A 15,304-nucleotide genomic window follows, 5' to 3' on the forward strand; every position below is an offset into this window, starting at 1 on the left:
GTGACAAAAGCACGCCGCCAAGGGCTGGGGAGGAAGTGGGTTTATTCTGGGTCCGCCCGCTGAGCCAGCCAGGGTGATGGAGGCGCCAAGAAGGTCTGAAAAGTGGGCCTCCACAGTCCCGGGGACAGTCTAGGCCTCCACTGCCCGGCCATTGATGACGCGGATATGGCGGATGATGTCCTGGATGGCTTCCGACGTGGTGCCCTGGCCCCCGATGTCTGGGGTGTGCATCTACAGGAGACAGGCAAGCTTGGGCACACGATAGGATCCGGCCAATCCCTGAGCCTTGGCCTGCAGGCGGCCCAGGGCTGCCCACTACACTCTGCGGCCTGCAGGAGCTAGAAGGGTCACCAGGCGGGCCGTGGTACCAGCTAAGGCCCAAAAGGCCCAGCCAACCTGGTGTCACCCTCCTCGTGGTGGCGCTAGTTCACCATTTCCAGCCCTTCGGGCGGCCTATCAGCTCAACCTGGGCGGGGGTTGGGGTTTGGGGGGGGGGCTCACGTTTTCATTGTCCATGGATGCCAGGACAGCCTTGCGGATGGAGGTGGCATAGGAGTGGAGCCTGAGGAGGAAGAACAGAGTTCAGTCCTCTGGACGCAGTCTGGGGGCTGATGGCCGGGCACTGAGAAGCCACTTACTTGAGGTGGTCAAGCATCATGCAACTCGCCAGCAGCGTAGCCGTGGGGTTGGCAATGTTCTTATTGGCAATACTCTTCCCTGTGTTCCTTGTAGCCTGGAAGAGGTGATATGAAAAAGGAGGGGACTGGTGAATGTAAGAATGCCAAGGGTACCCTGCATTGGTGTGAACTGTCCAGAACAGGCAAATCCAGAGACTGAGCAGATGAGATTGGTGCCAGGGGTTGGGGGGTAGGGGACAGAGAATGCTGGCCACAATTACCAGATTTCTTTTTTTTTTTTTTTTGTAAGTAAGAAGTGGCTTTATTCAGATTCAGAGAGAAGCACACTCTATAGCGTGGGCTATCGCAGAGGGCGAGGGCCTACAAGATTTCTCTCTATGGTGATGAAAATGTTCTAGAATTAGTGAGGGTGTCTGCACAATTCTGAATATTCTAGAAACTACTAAATCGCTTACTTTCAATGACTGAACTAGAAAATGTATGAACTATAGTTTTTTGCCGACCTTTGTCGACAAAGGTCCGTCTAGTCAAAGCTATGGTTTTTTCAGTAGTTATGTATGTGGACTTCCCTGGTGGCTCAGATGGTAGAGTCTGCCTGCAATGCGGGACCCAGGTTCGATCCCTGGGTCAGGAAGATCCCCTGGAGAAGGAAATGGCAACCCACTCCAGTGTTCTTGCCTGGAGAATCCCATGGACAGAGGAGCCTGGCAGGCTACAGTCCACGGGGTCGCAAAGAGTCAGACACAACTGAGCGACTTCACTTTAACTTTCACGTATGGGTGTGAGAGTTGGACCATAAAGAAAGCTGAGAGCCAAAGAATGGATGCTTTTGAACTGTGGTGTTGGAGAAGACTCTTGAGAGTCCCTTGGACTGCAAGGAGATCCAACCAGTCCATCCTAAAGGAAATTAGTCTTGAATATTCATTGGAAGGACTGATGTTGAAGCTGAAGCTCCAATACTTTGGCCACGTAATGCAAAGAACTGACTCATTTGGGAAAGACCCTGATGCTGGGTGGGATTGGGGACAGGAGGAGAAGGGGACAACAGAGGATGAGATGGCTGGATGGCATCACTGACTCGATGGACATGAGTTTGAGCAAGCTCTGGGAGTTGGTGATGGACAGGGAGGTCTGGCATGCTTGCAGTCCATGTGATCGCAAAGAGTCAGACATGACTGACCGACTGAACTGAGCTCTAGTTCACAAAGGCCCATGGCCTTGGCAACGCTGGTGGCACTCACCGTCTCAAACACGGCATACACATGGCCATAGTTGGCCCCAGCCACAAGGCCAGGGCCCCCAACTAGCCCGGCACAGACGTTGTTGACGATGTTGCCATAGAGATTGGGCATCACCATGACATCAAACTGCTGGGGCCGGGACACCAGCTGTGAGGCAGGGAGGAGCAGTCAGGAGTTGGAGCACCAGTAGGCCCAGGCACCCAGGGCAGGGGCCTGTGCAGCATGGCAGCCCAACTACCTGCATGGTGGTGTTGTCCACGATCATATTCTCGAAGGTGATCTGGGGGTAGCGGGCTGCCACTTCCCTGCAGCACTGGAGGAAGAGCCCATCACCCAGTTTCCTAGGGGAATGCAGGACACTGGCTTGGCCACAGCCACTGCCCGCCAGAGGGACGGGATTCACGGGTGCCACAGAACCACCAGTTCCGTCTGCAGAGTGGGCAGAATCCCATTCCACCTCCCTCCGACATGTGCACTGAGAGCAGGCCCAGGCCCCAGCGTGGAGGTGTGGCGTGGGGGACATACATGATGTTGGCCTTGTGCACGGCTGTCACTTTCTTGCGCCCGCTCTCCTGGGCCAGTTGGAAGGCGTACTCAGCGATGCGCAGGGACTTGGCCTTGGTGATGATCTTCAGGCTCTCAACCACACCTGCCACACTCTGGGAAGGTGAGGAGGGTCCGGAGACCCATATCCTGTCAGAGCCTGCCCTCTGGCATGAGGTTCTCTCCAGGCATGGCCTTCCTGACCACAGGCCTAGCCAGGTGCCCCCCATGCCCCACTCACCTCGTGTTCCAGGCTGCTGTACTCGCCCTCTGTGTTCTCCCGGACGATGAGGATGTCAATGTCCCGATGCCGGGTCACCACACCTGGCAGGCTCTTACAGTGGATGACGTTGGCATAGAGGTCCAGGCTGGTGCTGCAGGCGCACCAAATCAGATCAGCTGGCCGCAGCCACCACCATCCCCACCCAGCACCCATGCTGCACCCTTGGCTCTCACCGAAGGATGTTGTTTCGCGATTTGTGGGATGGGGGCAGGTTGTGGTTTGTTTCAATGTTGCCTGCAGGACAGAAACAAGACCAGCAGGCTGGAGAGGGGCCCTGGCTCTGTTGTACTCCCACATTTGAGCTGGTGGGAGCAGGGCTTCAAAGAACACCCTAGCACACTTGCAGTCAAAACACCATGAGGGCGGATGGATGTCTGTTGGGTTCACTGATAGCTTCCTGGCATGTAACAGACGCTCGATAAATATTGAATGAAGAAAGGGATGAAAACAGCTGGCAGCTAGCCAGAAGGTCTTGCTAGACCCTGGGTGAGGCTTGACAAGGCCAGGATCAAGCTGCAAGGGCAATTTGCCCAGGGTTCATGCCAGGCCTTGTGTCAAGGTGCCACAAGAGCTCCAGCTTGGGGGCAGGCAGGAGTTGCCTGTAAAAGACCACGGCTTCAACTTGGCTGGAACCAGGGCACCAAGAAGGCCAGGTGCCCCTGAAAGAAGGCGGTCAGAGGATGCCAAGTCGAGGGGGCCCTTCTCAGGTCCCCCCAGGGCTGCCTCAGGCACCCTATCATTGGCATGTCAGCCCCTCCAGGCGACAGCCAGGGCCTGCGTCTCTACCTTCGTCTCAGCTCGCTCACTGCTCTTATAGAGCAGGTGATGGGCTCAAGTGTGCAAAATGAGTGATGGAAACAGTTTAAGGAGCTGGACCCAACCAAGGAACACTCAGCAAAGGTCAAGCTCCCAGCTGTAACTTCCACAGCTGTGCCGACTGGAGCCAAGGCCACCTGTGGGGGCTTAAACCTGCATCGGTGTGACACCTGGTGTGTGAAGGAAGACCCTGAGAGCCACAGTTGACTCCAGCAGAGAGGGTGGCCCCGGGCGGGAGGAAGCCCATGCCTGGGCAGGCTCCCGCAGCGGCCAGAAACACCAAGACCACCGAGGTGCAGCACCCATGGGCGCCCAGGGACAAGGGTGAGCTCACAAGGGAGTCTCACCCTTCAGGGCCACGCGGTTCCGACGGATGGCCATGATGGCATTGCGGATGTCTTCCTCGTCGGCGGTGGAGCTCACGTGCACCTCTTCGAAGTCCACAGGCACACATGCATGCCTGCGGCAGAGCGGGATCAGGATGGTGACCCCAGGCCCCTACCACAGAGTGCGGGGGTCTCTCCTCTGCTGCTGCCCACTCTGCCCAGGCTCTGGCCAAGGAGAGACTGAGCCAGCTGATGGGGGTGCCCTGACACTCCATGACGGCATGGGCCGCTCGGGTTCCACCCTTCCCCTCACCTGGCTCAGCCTGGCAGGAGGGCAGGCACCAGAACAAGGGGCTGCCCGCCACTGGCTCGCTACCCTTGTGGTGCCCAGTTCTCAGGGTCCCCCCTGGCTGGGCCCAGGGGGCTCTGTACCTGAACACCGACTTGACGTGCAGCATGAGCTCTGGCCCAATGCCATCTCCCGGGATCATGGTCACCGTGTGCCGCCCACCATACTTTGCTGACGGGGGCTGGAAGGGAGGGGGAGGAGGGCAGGCCTTCAGTTCCCTTCCTCCCTCAAGCCCTGACCCAGTGGGCCAGCCAATTGGGAGGTGCCAGCTCAGGGTATCCCAACCATATGCCCTGCCCCACCCACGGTGCAGTGCTGCTCATGGGGGATTGCAGTCCCCCCATGTCAGGAGGGCAACCACAGAAGCCGGTCCCACCTCCGCCTGGACCTGGGTCAACCCCAAAGCCACTAAAAGCCCCCAACCTGACAAACAGGCAGACCGGAAGGATACTCACAATTGTTTGTTGCTAGAGGGGGGGACAGGAAGGAAGAAGACACAGATCAGTCGCGGTTAGAAGAACAAGGCAGGGCCCGGAAAACCAGGCCTTGCCCCCAGGGTTCAGGGAGGAGGAGAGGAGAGGAGGGAAGGAGGAGAGGTGGAGATTGCACCTCAGGGGAGACATGGAGGGGATGGAGCCAAGAGGCGTGGCACACACACATGCCCACATACACACCCCTCTGCACCCCAGGTGCCCACAAACCCATCCGCACGCATCTGCACACCCACACCTCTGCACACATGTACAGACAGACACGTGCCCATATGCACTAGGGCAGGTTACTTACTGAGAAGCTCCTCCGGGGGGCCTCGTGGGCACCTAGAACCTGCCAGAGAGAACCCAGATGAAAATGGTTGTTGTCAAGTTGGCCAGGGTCAGCCGAGCTCCTGGCAGGGGAGGTGGGCACCCCCACCATGCCCAGACAGGCCCTGTGGTTCTGGAGCTTCCACTGTCCAAAGACATTTACAGAAATGTTGATGCTTCCCTCCTCACCTTTAGCTGTTTCTGAGTTTTCTCAGAAAATTTTTCCTGCTCAGAGAGGTCTGTTGAGTGAGCAGAAATTGGCACACTCAACACAGTACAAAACGGAAACCATAATAGCAAACCACAGGGCTACCATGACCATCATCCACATCCTTTTTTCCCATTACGTCTCCTTATTACAAAAGCAGCATATGGTCAAAACATGGCGACGATCTGGATCATGGAAACCAGAGGGGAAAAGATAGCACCCAGCCCTCTCCCCAGCCAGAGATGAGCCCTACTGGCCTCATGGGGAATAGCCCTCTAGGATCAGAAGAGCAGATGCTCATCCTTAATCAAGGCCTTCATAAAGGTTTGCAAAGCTGCATCATGGCCTGCATGGATGACAGATGTCTCCAACCCCCCACTCGCAATGGCCACATGTGGTCATGTCACTGCTACACCTGAGAGCTTCAGAGCAACAGCCACTTGAGTCAAATGGACAGGTGCTCAGAGGGACCCATCTGGAGTCCCCACACTTCCCTGGAGGAAGAAGCCCAGGTCCCAGCTCCTGCCACAGGGGGCTATAGGCCCACACTTTCCTTCCTGGGGGCCCCACCTGCATGCCCCTCAATGCAAAGAGGTGGGGACCAAGCCACAGTCCCGCCTTCTCACTCAGGGATGCCCTGCCACTTGCCTGTTGGGGGAGCAGCAGAGGATGCCAGTCAATGACACAGTCACCGTGGCCATTTTTCAAAGAGCCTTGCCTTCCTGCTAGGAGTCTAGAAAGCTCAGGCAGAGGCTAACCATCCCATCTGGGTCTTTCCGGCTGGTATTCACAAGGTACCCACTTGCACAAAGCTCTGTAGGCACAGGAGTTAGGAAGGGGGTGAAGAACAGGACAAGATGCTCCTTGGGTTTCTACTGATCCACAGAGCCCCCGGATCAGGAGCCAGATACACACTTGGGATTTTTCTGTTTGCCTTCTTGCAACTGTCAGTATCTAGATTCATCTGTCTATAGGCTCTCAACACAAACTTGCGCATGGTGGCTTAGATTGCCCTTCCTTCAGGAAGCCTTCCCTGATGCCCTAAGGCTGCTGAGCTGCTGGTTCCCCTGGGCTACAAAGCCCTACTCACTCCCTTCCTCCCAATCCCTATCTCCCTAGGTTACAGCTGCCTCACTCCTTCTCCAACACTTGAGCCCCACATAGTGAATGCCATGTCTGTCTGATCTCCTGCTATCACTCCAGGACCCAGGAGAATGCCTAGTTCAGAGCTGGGACATGAAACACATTTCTTGACTGAAATGAACACATCAGAAGATGAAGAAATATAAGGCAGGTTCTGAGGCTAGGGAGACCTCAGTCCAAAGCCTCTGTCTACTACTCCTGGTGGCAAACAGCTTAACCTTGCTAAGCTTCTTCCCCTTACCTGAAATCCATGGAACAGGGGTGCCTACTTTATCTGACCACTGGAAGCATTAAGCAAAAAGAGGTATGCAAGCTGTTCAGTCCCAAGCTGAGGGATGAGGGATCCCCTTCACCTCAGCAGCCCCTCAGGCCAGTGTGCAAGGCTGGTGACCAATGAAGAGATGCTGGGCTGGCCCCTATGGCTGCCAGCTAATTCCTCCTGGGTTCCAGCTCTGAGGCCCACGAGCACAGGGCAGGTATCCTGGCCACGATTGTAAGCCACCACTCACACTGGGCCTGGCTCTATTTCAGTGCAAGGACACCCCACCAGACCGTGGGTCCCATGACTACCACCAGGGCTGAACCTCTCCCTCACCTGGTCCCAATGCTACATGTTCCATCCAGCTTTGGCCAAAGACCCGGAGAGCTCTCGGGATAGCGACTTTCCTGACCTTGCTCTGGACAGACTCAGGCCCCTTCCTTCAGGGAGTTACAAAGATTCTGTGAACCTACCCATCAAAGGACCCCAGGACCAGGCAAGATGTGATACACGCATTGATCTCCAGCTTGTTCATCAAGCAGGAAGGTGGACTGTTACCGTTGTCCTTTGACAGTACCACAGAAAGCAGTCCAGAATGGTATGTGGTTCAACCAAAGGGCTCCCGTGCTGCACTTTAGTGAAGTTTCTCTCTTCAGCATGTTTCTGTTGGATCAAGTACCAATGGTGTCTGCATGTTTTCCTATAAGGTCCCACTAATTGGGACCAAAGATCCGGGCTTCATCTCTAAAGGTTCCCATACCCAAGACAACCAGTCTCAGGGCAAGGCATTGTTCAGCTAGCAGCCTTTCAGTCTCCTCATCCCTGCCCCAATATGAACACAAGTACACACACAGGGGAGGTCAGAAAGGAGACAAATGTCCCCACCAAGATCCTGCAAGTGCCTAGCAGCCAGGGACCTTTAGAAAGCCTCTCTCCACCAAGTGGGAGAAGTCAGCACTTTAAACAGAATTTAATAAGGCAGAAATTGTGACAGGCCAGCCTTCCCAAGGGCTCAGAGGGGGAAAGCATGCCAGGAGATGTGACCACAAGGAGTGTCAGCAAAGTCACTGAGTTCTGGAAGGTCAGAGGTGGGTGGATCCTTTGACAGCGAGGGGGAACTGGAGCCCAGAGAGGCAGGTCAGACCTCTCATCCCTCCGGGCCAGTCCTGACTTGATGACGCTTCGGAATTCCCACCCACCTAGGGACTATACTATCCTCATGAAAGTGTGTCACAAGAGGAATCAGACCCTAATAAGCAAGATCCTAAACGGAGAACGACGGAAGCAAAGCCATCGCGGCCTCCCGACCCGCTGCCAGCTTCAGGAATCCTAGCTCCTTTCCATTCCCAGCGCCTGCAGGGTGGGGAAAGCCCCTGGGGCACCTAAAAGTCCGATTGGCCACCTCCACAGGGAGAGGTGGCAAAGCGGTTCATAAGAGGGAAACCCGAGGAGGACAGGCAGCAGGGAACGGATTCCCAAGAGGGCAAGAGGAAGGCGGGCCGGACACGCGACCGCCTCACGAGGGTTCCCACAAGGACACTGGAAAGTGACACTGCCCCTCGCTCGCCGGGAGCTCCCCTACCACCATATGCAGACTCCTGGAGCGCCAGACCAGGATCAACTTCAGCTAACCTCTTCACTGACAGCGGAGGTGGCCAATCAACCCCGGGCCGCGACACTCTCCCCTCCCCTCGCGAGGCCCGCAGCCAATCTGGCTCCAGAACTGTCCGAGCGCGGCGGTAGCCCGCCTAACCCCGCCGAGGTGCGAACACCTCTTAGCGAGCGCGGCGGCTGTCCCCATGGGCCGCTCCTCCTTCTCACCTCCCAAGGACGCCAGAGGAGGGCCGGCCTGAGCGCTGCCTTCGCAGCGCCGACCGCGGCCGTCGCCACCTTCAGCGCCATGACAGAACGTGAAGACAGCTTCAGGTTCCGTCACGCAGCTGCCGCTCTCGCGAGAGCTCGGCAGAGCGCGACGTCTCGGGAGGGGGCGTGGTCCCGGCAGTGCGCACGCACACGGCCGCGCCGGTTTCTCACGCCTTTTTCCGGCGCCAGAGGCGCCGCCGCCGCCATCTTTGGGGGGCAGCCGGCTGGGCGTCTGGTCCGGGGAGGAGATACGTCAGTACCGCCGGTGACGTCACAGGCCCGCCCAGCCCGCCGGCGCCCGATTGGCTGCGGCAGCAGCTGACGCGTCGCGCTTCCTCGTCTGCTCCTCGTGTTCAGGCTAACCGCTCTCTTTTTTCCTTGGCAGAGAACAGGCGATGGCGGCGCTGGCATCTCTCGGCGCTCTGGCGCTACTGCTGCTGTCCGGCCTCTCCTGCTGCTCAGGTAGCGGCCTGGCCGGAGTTCTTTTCTGGCGAGCCTCTCACCCACGACTGGTGGTGCGTCGGGGGAGGACGGGTGCTAGCAGAGCGGGGGTCTGGGCCTTCTCCCTCCGAGAGGCAGGTGGTCTCTGGTCGCGGCGGCCGAGGCTACTACGCTTTCGTGCACTACACACGTTCACCCAGCAGCTGAGCTGCTGGAAGAAACAGCCTGATCTGTGCCCCATCTGCTCCAGTGAGGAAGACTCCCAGAGCCTTTCTGTGCGCCTGGCCCCAGCTCCAGCAGGGAAAGTGACACTCGTCCCTGCCGCCACTCCTAGAGCCTCCGGTCTTGGCAGTGGGGGGAGGGGGCGGTCGGACAGGAGTGAAGCTCTGCAGCGTAGTGTGATCAGAGCGAGAAACTGGGCAGGTGGAGAGGAACCACCTGACCCGATGTGGGGTCAGGCCTCCCTAGGAATGGGGCTCTGAGTGAAGCGAGGAAGCAGGGACGGTCCAGGCAGAGGGGCTCAGAGTGCAGGTGAGTTAGAGAAGACCTGAAGAGGGAAAGATGAGTGTCTAAATCAGACGCTTGGTTTGTGTCCCCTAAGGCCTTGTTGGATCCGTATAGGGTTTTTCAGCAGAGTCAGATGGCTTCACATTCTCGAGAGGTTGTTAACAGTGGCCTGGCTGAGTTATAACTGACACCGGAGTCCAGAAGTGTGTTTAGTAGGAGGTCCTTCCAGGAGCCCACATTGGGCCTGGGGGTCTAGACTGGGTTAGGGCCACTTTGAGCACTTTCACTTTACCTGCCCTACTTCAGGCCAGCGCCCTTGATGCCTGGAGTGTTTCATCAGTCTCAGTGGCCACCCCCGCATCCTGGTCACTGGCTCCTCAGGAACTCCCCAGGCTCTAGGCGATGATGCCTGGAAAGGACAAACCTGACTATGAAACTGTGCTTTCCCGTGTCTGGAGGAAGAATGTCAAACTTGGCAAAGTGTGGAAGCATCTGGGGAACATGGCTCCCGAGAACCACTTCCCACCGACGTTCCCAGGCATTTTCCTCCCACTGTTGAATCCCAAGCCTCAGCCCAAATCATGGCCCTGCCGTGACACCATGTTAGAGCAGTTGGCGCCTGGTGGTTGGTGGTTTCGGTGACACCTTTCCTTCCCTGTGGCCTCTAGCAGTGTGGAGATGGTGAGGGTGTGTCCTTTCTCTGAGGGCAGCAGGGGAACAAGTTGTGCTTTTCGACCCAGATCGCCCATTTCCTTTCCTCGGGAACCACTGGGGCCAGTCTTGGTTTTCTGTCAACTGTCTGAGGCAGAGACCCTTCATGTGGGAAGCCCACATAGTTTTTTGTGCTTTTATGTCTGCAGATCATGCCTTCAGTCAACTAGCTAGGGCCTTGTGGCTCTGAATTGAGGTCAGCCTGGCCCTGGGCTTTTGGGGTGTTCCAGGGTAGGCTGCATCCCTAAACCATTGCGTGGCTTTTCTGTCTGTAGGTCCAGGCACAGAGTCGAGTTGTGCAGTGAATTCATGCAGTGCACTCCCCACCCCCCAACATGCTCACCTGTTCTTTTGCCCTGACATCGAGGTTCCACCTGTACAAAGTCTTCCCATCCCCTTCTCTGCCTTTCTTAAAGGCCACCCCACTCCTCTTGACCCCTGCACTTCCGATTCGTCATTTGGATCTGTCTCCCAGACTCCACCTGTCAGGGTCCAAAGGGCCCATTGTGTCTTTAGTAGATAAGCTCTGGGAAGTGGGGTAGGGTGGTCCCTTCTGCACCACAACTCAGTGAGCGAAAACCAGGCCTTATCCCTCCCTCTCTGCCCCCTTCCCGCAGCAGAGGCCTGTGTGGAGCCCCAGATCACCCCTTCCTACTATACCACCTCGGATGCTGTCATTTCTACTGAGACTGTCTTCATCGTGGAGATCTCCTTGACTTGCAAGAACAGGGTCCAGGTGAGGCAGCAGGGCTTCAGCCAAGAGGGTGAGGGCAGAGGTGGGCAGGGAGCCTGGGGCTCCACAAGGACAGAGCAAGCATCAGGGTTTCACTGCCAGGCTGAAGGTGAGATTGGGGCACAGGCAGGCCAGATTCTAACAGGTGATTAAAGAACATCCAGCTCACCGGCCAGGTCTACTTCTCCCCAATGCAGCAGTGTAGGTAGACACTTTGCTGTGTCTGGAAAGCGTGCTTGTGGGAAGGGACAGAGCCAGGCTCAGCCCCAGGGCTCCTGTATCCCCTTTCTGGTTGCTCTTGGCCAAAACGTGTGTCTGCATGGGTGTTTGGTGATTTAAAAACTGAGCAGCCCTGGCCTGGGCCCCTGCAACCTGAAGGCCCAAAGAAAGATGGAAATTGGGTCTTCTTAGGTACCACCTTCTTTAGGCAACTCCTTAGGCGCCCCTGATCCCAGTATCCACTTTCAGACTCAGAGAAGAAAGGAGAACACTAAAGTCATCCTGCCCCTGTTCAGCTAACAGGCTTGCTGTGGATTAGGGAGGCCAGGCCAGTGGGGAGGTGTGGTCCCCAAGGAGCAAGACCAACATGGAGAGACTGGCCCCCAGGGTTCTCATCTGGTTCCCCTACCAGACCCAGCTCAGTCCCTGACTCTGCCTGGCAGCCTTCCTACCCCAAGCCGTGGGCACAGCAGAACCTCAGACCGCCCGAGAGGGGAGAAGGTGACTCTTTTTATCCGCTCCCCCAGAACATGGCTCTCTATGCTGATGTCAGTGGAAAACAATTTCCTGTCACCCGGGGCCAGGACGTGGGACGTTACCAGGTAAGGGAGGCTGTGGTCATCACTTCCGGGGGAGGCCACCTGTTCACAGGCATAGCCTGAAGCCCTGGGCGACTTGGCCAGCTGAGCTGAGGTTCTTGGACTCTGTGCACTGATAGCAGCACCACGTCCGTTGTATCCACCCCTTGCCAAATGCACCCCACCCAGGTTTCCTGGAGCCTAGATCACAAGAGCGCCCATGCAGGCACCTATGAGGTCCGGTTCTTTGATGAGGAGTCCTACAGCCTCCTGAGGAAGGTGAGTGTCCCCAAAGCCCCCCACCACCAGGCCTATTGGAGAGAGGGTGCCGCCCACAGTCACAGCTGTCTCCCCGCTGTGGTCCCCGTCCCCCTCCCCAACTCAGCAGGATGAGTGAGTAGACACCTTCCTACCTGACCACCCACCCCAGCTAGCCCCATGCCTTCTTTCCTTTGCCCACCTCTCTTCTCCCATGACTCTGGGCAGGGTTCTGCCTCGACCAGCCCACCCGGCAGAGCCCCCTGACCCCAGCACCTCCCTTGCAGGCTCAGAGAAACAATGAGGACGTTTCCGTCATCCCACCTCTATTCACGGTCAGCGTTGACCATCGGGTGAGCTGGAGGAGGGAACTGGCTCGGCCCAGGGGAAGGGGTGGGGCACACGGCCAGCCTTGCCTTTGAGGGGGCACTGGGGGCTGCGCCATGGTGGCCGGCGTGTCTTTGTGCCCCCTGGAGTGGCTGGCCCCTTCTCCTGTCTGTCCTTGTGGGAACGACCGTGGTCTCCTTTCTTGCAGGGTACCTGGAATGGGCCCTGGGTCTCCACCGAAGTCCTGGCCGCAGCCATCGGCTTAGTGATCTACTACCTGGCCTTTAGCGCCAAGAGCCACATCCAGGCCTGAGGGTGGTGCCCGCCCCCCACCCTTGCTTCTTTCAATAAACAGCTATTGGCTATCCCGAGCACTGGACCTGGGTCACGCAGATGGGCAGTGCTGGGTGCCCAGCATCTGTCCACCCAGGCGGATGGCACAGGTCTGGAGGTCCTCCTTGTGTGGGTCTGCTTCATCCCTTGGCCGTCACTACCACTCCGTTCTTAGCCCCCAGATGGCTTTTGGGACCGAATGCCCAGTGCCTGGCATCTCTCAGGGTTGCCTTCGTGGTTTTCCAGCCGTCTTCTGGAAGAGCGTGGCCTTGTCCACCTGCCCTCACCCAGCCTGCCTGGGCCCGCCTAGAGAAGGGCCTTCTGTCCACCTGCCAATATGAGGGCAGGGTCCCAGGAACAGTGGTGTGGGAAGCTTGCCTGGAACTCAGGAGTTAGCAGCACATGCAGGCACAGCCCTTCTGGCCTTCAGAAGGGTTCCTGGGCTTTGGAACTCGGGGCACAAGCCACACACCAGTGCTTTATGTGTTTTTCCTGGGGGGTATTGCAGGCACCCCTATGGAGCTGATGCTGTTGAATCGAGTTCTAGTAGCTCTCTGGGGGATAGACCTTACAGGCTCTCTGCTCCAGCCAGTTAACCCCAGGATGCTCCTATCTCATGGCATTAGGTGGGGCCCAGAGAAAGGCAGAGACAGACCCCTGAGCTTCCAAGGAGCCCACAGTCAGCCCTTTCCAGTCTGGCCTTGCACCTTGCTTCCTAGCAACCCCCCTCCCTCAAGCACCTGGCAGGCATTCCTGTGCAGGCTCCATGCTCTGAGTCAACCCACAGCCCTCCCTCCTGCCTAGTTTGGTTTCCCTCCTGCCGCTGGTGGGTGAGGGGGGAGTGCCTAGGGTCCTTCCCCGCTGCACACATTTGCTCAGCTGTGACCTGGCTGCCTCCCAGCCATCGGTGAGAGATTGTTTTGGGAACCGCCAGCAAAGCACCTGGTGCCCATCACCTGTTACCAGAGTGAATAACAAGCCTTCACGGAGGCTGCACCAAAAGGGAGGGTAGACTCAAAACCTACCTGAGCGGGTAGGGGGTCTCCTCCAGGCTCTGTCCTCGGGAGCATGGAGGGACTTGTCTGGGGACCTCCTCTGGAATCAGGTCCCAGCTGCTCCTTGCCCCCACCCTCAGGTGGGCAGGGGGTGACTGGCAGGAATGGGGAGGTTCCAGGGCACAGCTGAGTGCCCCTAAGACCGGAAGGGGCAAGGGCACCCTGGCTGAGGGGCTTTCTGTATTCGAGACAGAGGTGCCTGCTAGCTGAGCACTGCTCCTAAAAAGGCACGGTAGAGGTTGGCCACCCTGGTGCTCTTTTAAGATGCAGGCTCCATCACCACTCTGCCCGGAGAGGGTTAGACCCAAATGTGAAGTCACTGGTCCAGGCCATTGTGATGTCACATCTACCAGAGCCACACATGGCCAGGGGTCCCAAGGTTACAGGCCCGTCCTGGACCCCATCCCGGGAGCCCTGGACATCTGGCGCCCCACCGCAGAGCAAGAATGAGGTGCTTCTAGAGCCATCAAAGTGAGTGCCCTTGGTCACGTGGTCTAGCCAGTTTTCTGTGATGCGTTGGGCCCTGGGGACCCCATTCTTCTTGGGGACCTGTATGGAGTATCCCCTCCCGAGGACACTCGTGTCCCTAGAGTTGGCATGCCTAGCCCCCAGCTCCAGAGGCCTTGGGTGTCAGCTGTTTGTCCCTTTTCACAAAGAAGCCACTGGTGTTCCATGTGCCATGCTGGGTCTTCCCTCCCAGCTGTTCAGACAGCAGGGCACTCTGCTATGGGCTCAGATTTCTTGCTCACACCAATCTTGGCAAATTAGAGAAATTCAGAGGAAGTCTCTTGTTCTTCCAAGAAAATGTTTAAATGTATCCCCACCCACTTAAGGTGCTGGCAACGTCCTGTCCTGTGTCTGTTCAAGAGACCAAGCTCAAGGGCTCGCCACACACATGGTCCCGGGAATTGCTAGACTTGGCAGGGTTCCTGGCACTGATCAGGACTGCAGTGCTGAATGGACCCTCTGGGAGTTCGCACAGCCATCTGGTACTCATCAGGTCAAAAGACACTGATTTACATCTCATGAGTGCTAGACGTTGCCTTCCAGAAGACCGCAGCCCATTGCCCCATAGGGCTCTCCCTGAACCGCTTCTCTAGGACCTGACCAGAGCTAGGGCGTTGGCCTCAGGCACATGCCAGTGCCAGGCCGTTGCCAGTCCTGAGCTCAGTCTCTGCCCTGCTTCTACACCTGGGTACCATCCCTGTGACCAAGCCAGACCTTGGAAATGATCCTGGCACTCTCCTTCCCAGCATTCTAGAGACTGTGCAGGACACTTCCCTGTTTCTCAGCTTCCCTGTGACCCACCAAGCCCCAAACCAGCCCCCAGTGCTGGAGAATGAATACCAGGAGACCAGGAGTCACCCTCAAAAGGCAGCTTGCTTTATTCTTGTGACACCGGCAGGGGGCAGGGATGGGCAGCCTGTCTGCCTCCCATCTGAGGTCCTCTGAACTACATAAGGATCCTGAGGCCAGCTCTTACTGATACACAGGTCCCTGAGGGGGCCCCGTCTGCACTGGCAAAGTGGGGTGCAAGGGCATCTGCTCCCCAGTCCGCCCAGCTAGCAGCACCTGCCTGTCACTCAGTGCCAGGGCGCTCCCTAGCTCCGCGTGGGTCTCGTCATGAGGGTCTTCTGCTGCAATTCATGGGACTTGGCTTCTGGACCCCT

General features: G+C 57.4%; 2 protein-coding genes across 4 annotated transcripts; one reads left to right on the forward strand and one right to left on the reverse strand.

Annotated features, from left to right (window-relative positions):
• Positions 1-25: 25 nt before the first annotated feature.
• On the reverse strand, positions 26-8,562 carry IDH3G (isocitrate dehydrogenase (NAD(+)) 3 non-catalytic subunit gamma). 2 transcript variants are annotated; one of them, XM_020891825.2, is made up of 13 exons: positions 8,431-8,562; positions 4,983-5,021; positions 4,652-4,663; positions 4,280-4,377; positions 3,869-3,981; positions 2,879-2,939; positions 2,664-2,796; positions 2,405-2,538; positions 2,118-2,220; positions 1,880-2,026; positions 639-733; positions 502-562; positions 26-231 (listed from the first exon to the last, which is right to left on the reverse strand). In XM_020891825.2, exons 1-13 carry the CDS (start codon positions 8,509-8,511, stop codon positions 130-132), a joined length of 1,179 nt encoding a protein of 392 aa, XP_020747484.1. In that variant the 5' UTR covers positions 8,512-8,562; the 3' UTR covers positions 26-129. The 2 variants fall into 2 exon arrangements, with proteins under 2 accessions (XP_020747484.1, XP_070319047.1); XM_070462946.1 differs by lacking the exon at positions 4,652-4,663.
• Positions 8,563-8,786: 224 nt separating this feature from the next.
• Positions 8,787-12,700, forward strand: SSR4 (signal sequence receptor subunit 4). Of its 2 annotated transcripts, none has more exons than XM_020891832.2 (6): positions 8,787-8,934; positions 10,752-10,867; positions 11,611-11,685; positions 11,851-11,940; positions 12,207-12,272; positions 12,455-12,700. In XM_020891832.2, exons 1-6 carry the CDS (start codon positions 8,868-8,870, stop codon positions 12,557-12,559), a joined length of 519 nt encoding a protein of 172 aa, XP_020747491.1. In that variant the 5' UTR covers positions 8,787-8,867; the 3' UTR covers positions 12,560-12,700. The 2 variants fall into 2 exon arrangements, with proteins under 2 accessions (XP_020747491.1, XP_020747490.1); XM_020891831.2 differs by having other exon boundaries at positions 8,791-8,934; positions 10,749-10,867.
• Positions 12,701-15,304: the final 2,604 nt, after the last annotated feature.

This window comes from Odocoileus virginianus, unplaced genomic scaffold, assembly GCF_023699985.2.
Source record: "Odocoileus virginianus isolate 20LAN1187 ecotype Illinois unplaced genomic scaffold, Ovbor_1.2 Unplaced_Scaffold_18, whole genome shotgun sequence".
NCBI lineage: Eukaryota > Metazoa > Chordata > Mammalia > Artiodactyla > Cervidae > Odocoileus > Odocoileus virginianus.

Bases quoted from the DNA above. Each gene is read 5' to 3' on its own strand.
- IDH3G (XM_020891825.2), bottom strand. From the start codon at position 8,511: ATGGCGCTGAAGGTGGCGACGGCCGCGGTCGGCGCTGCGAAGGCAGCG. The intron at 2,027-2,117 runs GTAGTTGGGCTG...CCTGCCTCACAG, and splicing joins TGGACAACACCACCATGCAG to CTGGTGTCCCGGCCCCAGCA. The intron at 563-638 runs GTAAGTGGCTTC...CTTCCTCCTCAG, and splicing joins ATGATGCTTGACCACCTCAA to GCTCCACTCCTATGCCACCT.
- SSR4 (XM_020891831.2), top strand. From the start codon at position 8,868: ATGGCGGCGCTGGCATCTCTCGGCGCTCTGGCGCTACTGCTGCTGTCC. The intron at 10,868-11,610 runs GTGAGGCAGCAG...CCGCTCCCCCAG, and splicing joins CTTGCAAGAACAGGGTCCAG to AACATGGCTCTCTATGCTGA. The intron at 12,273-12,454 runs GTGAGCTGGAGG...CCTTTCTTGCAG, and splicing joins CGGTCAGCGTTGACCATCGG to GGTACCTGGAATGGGCCCTG.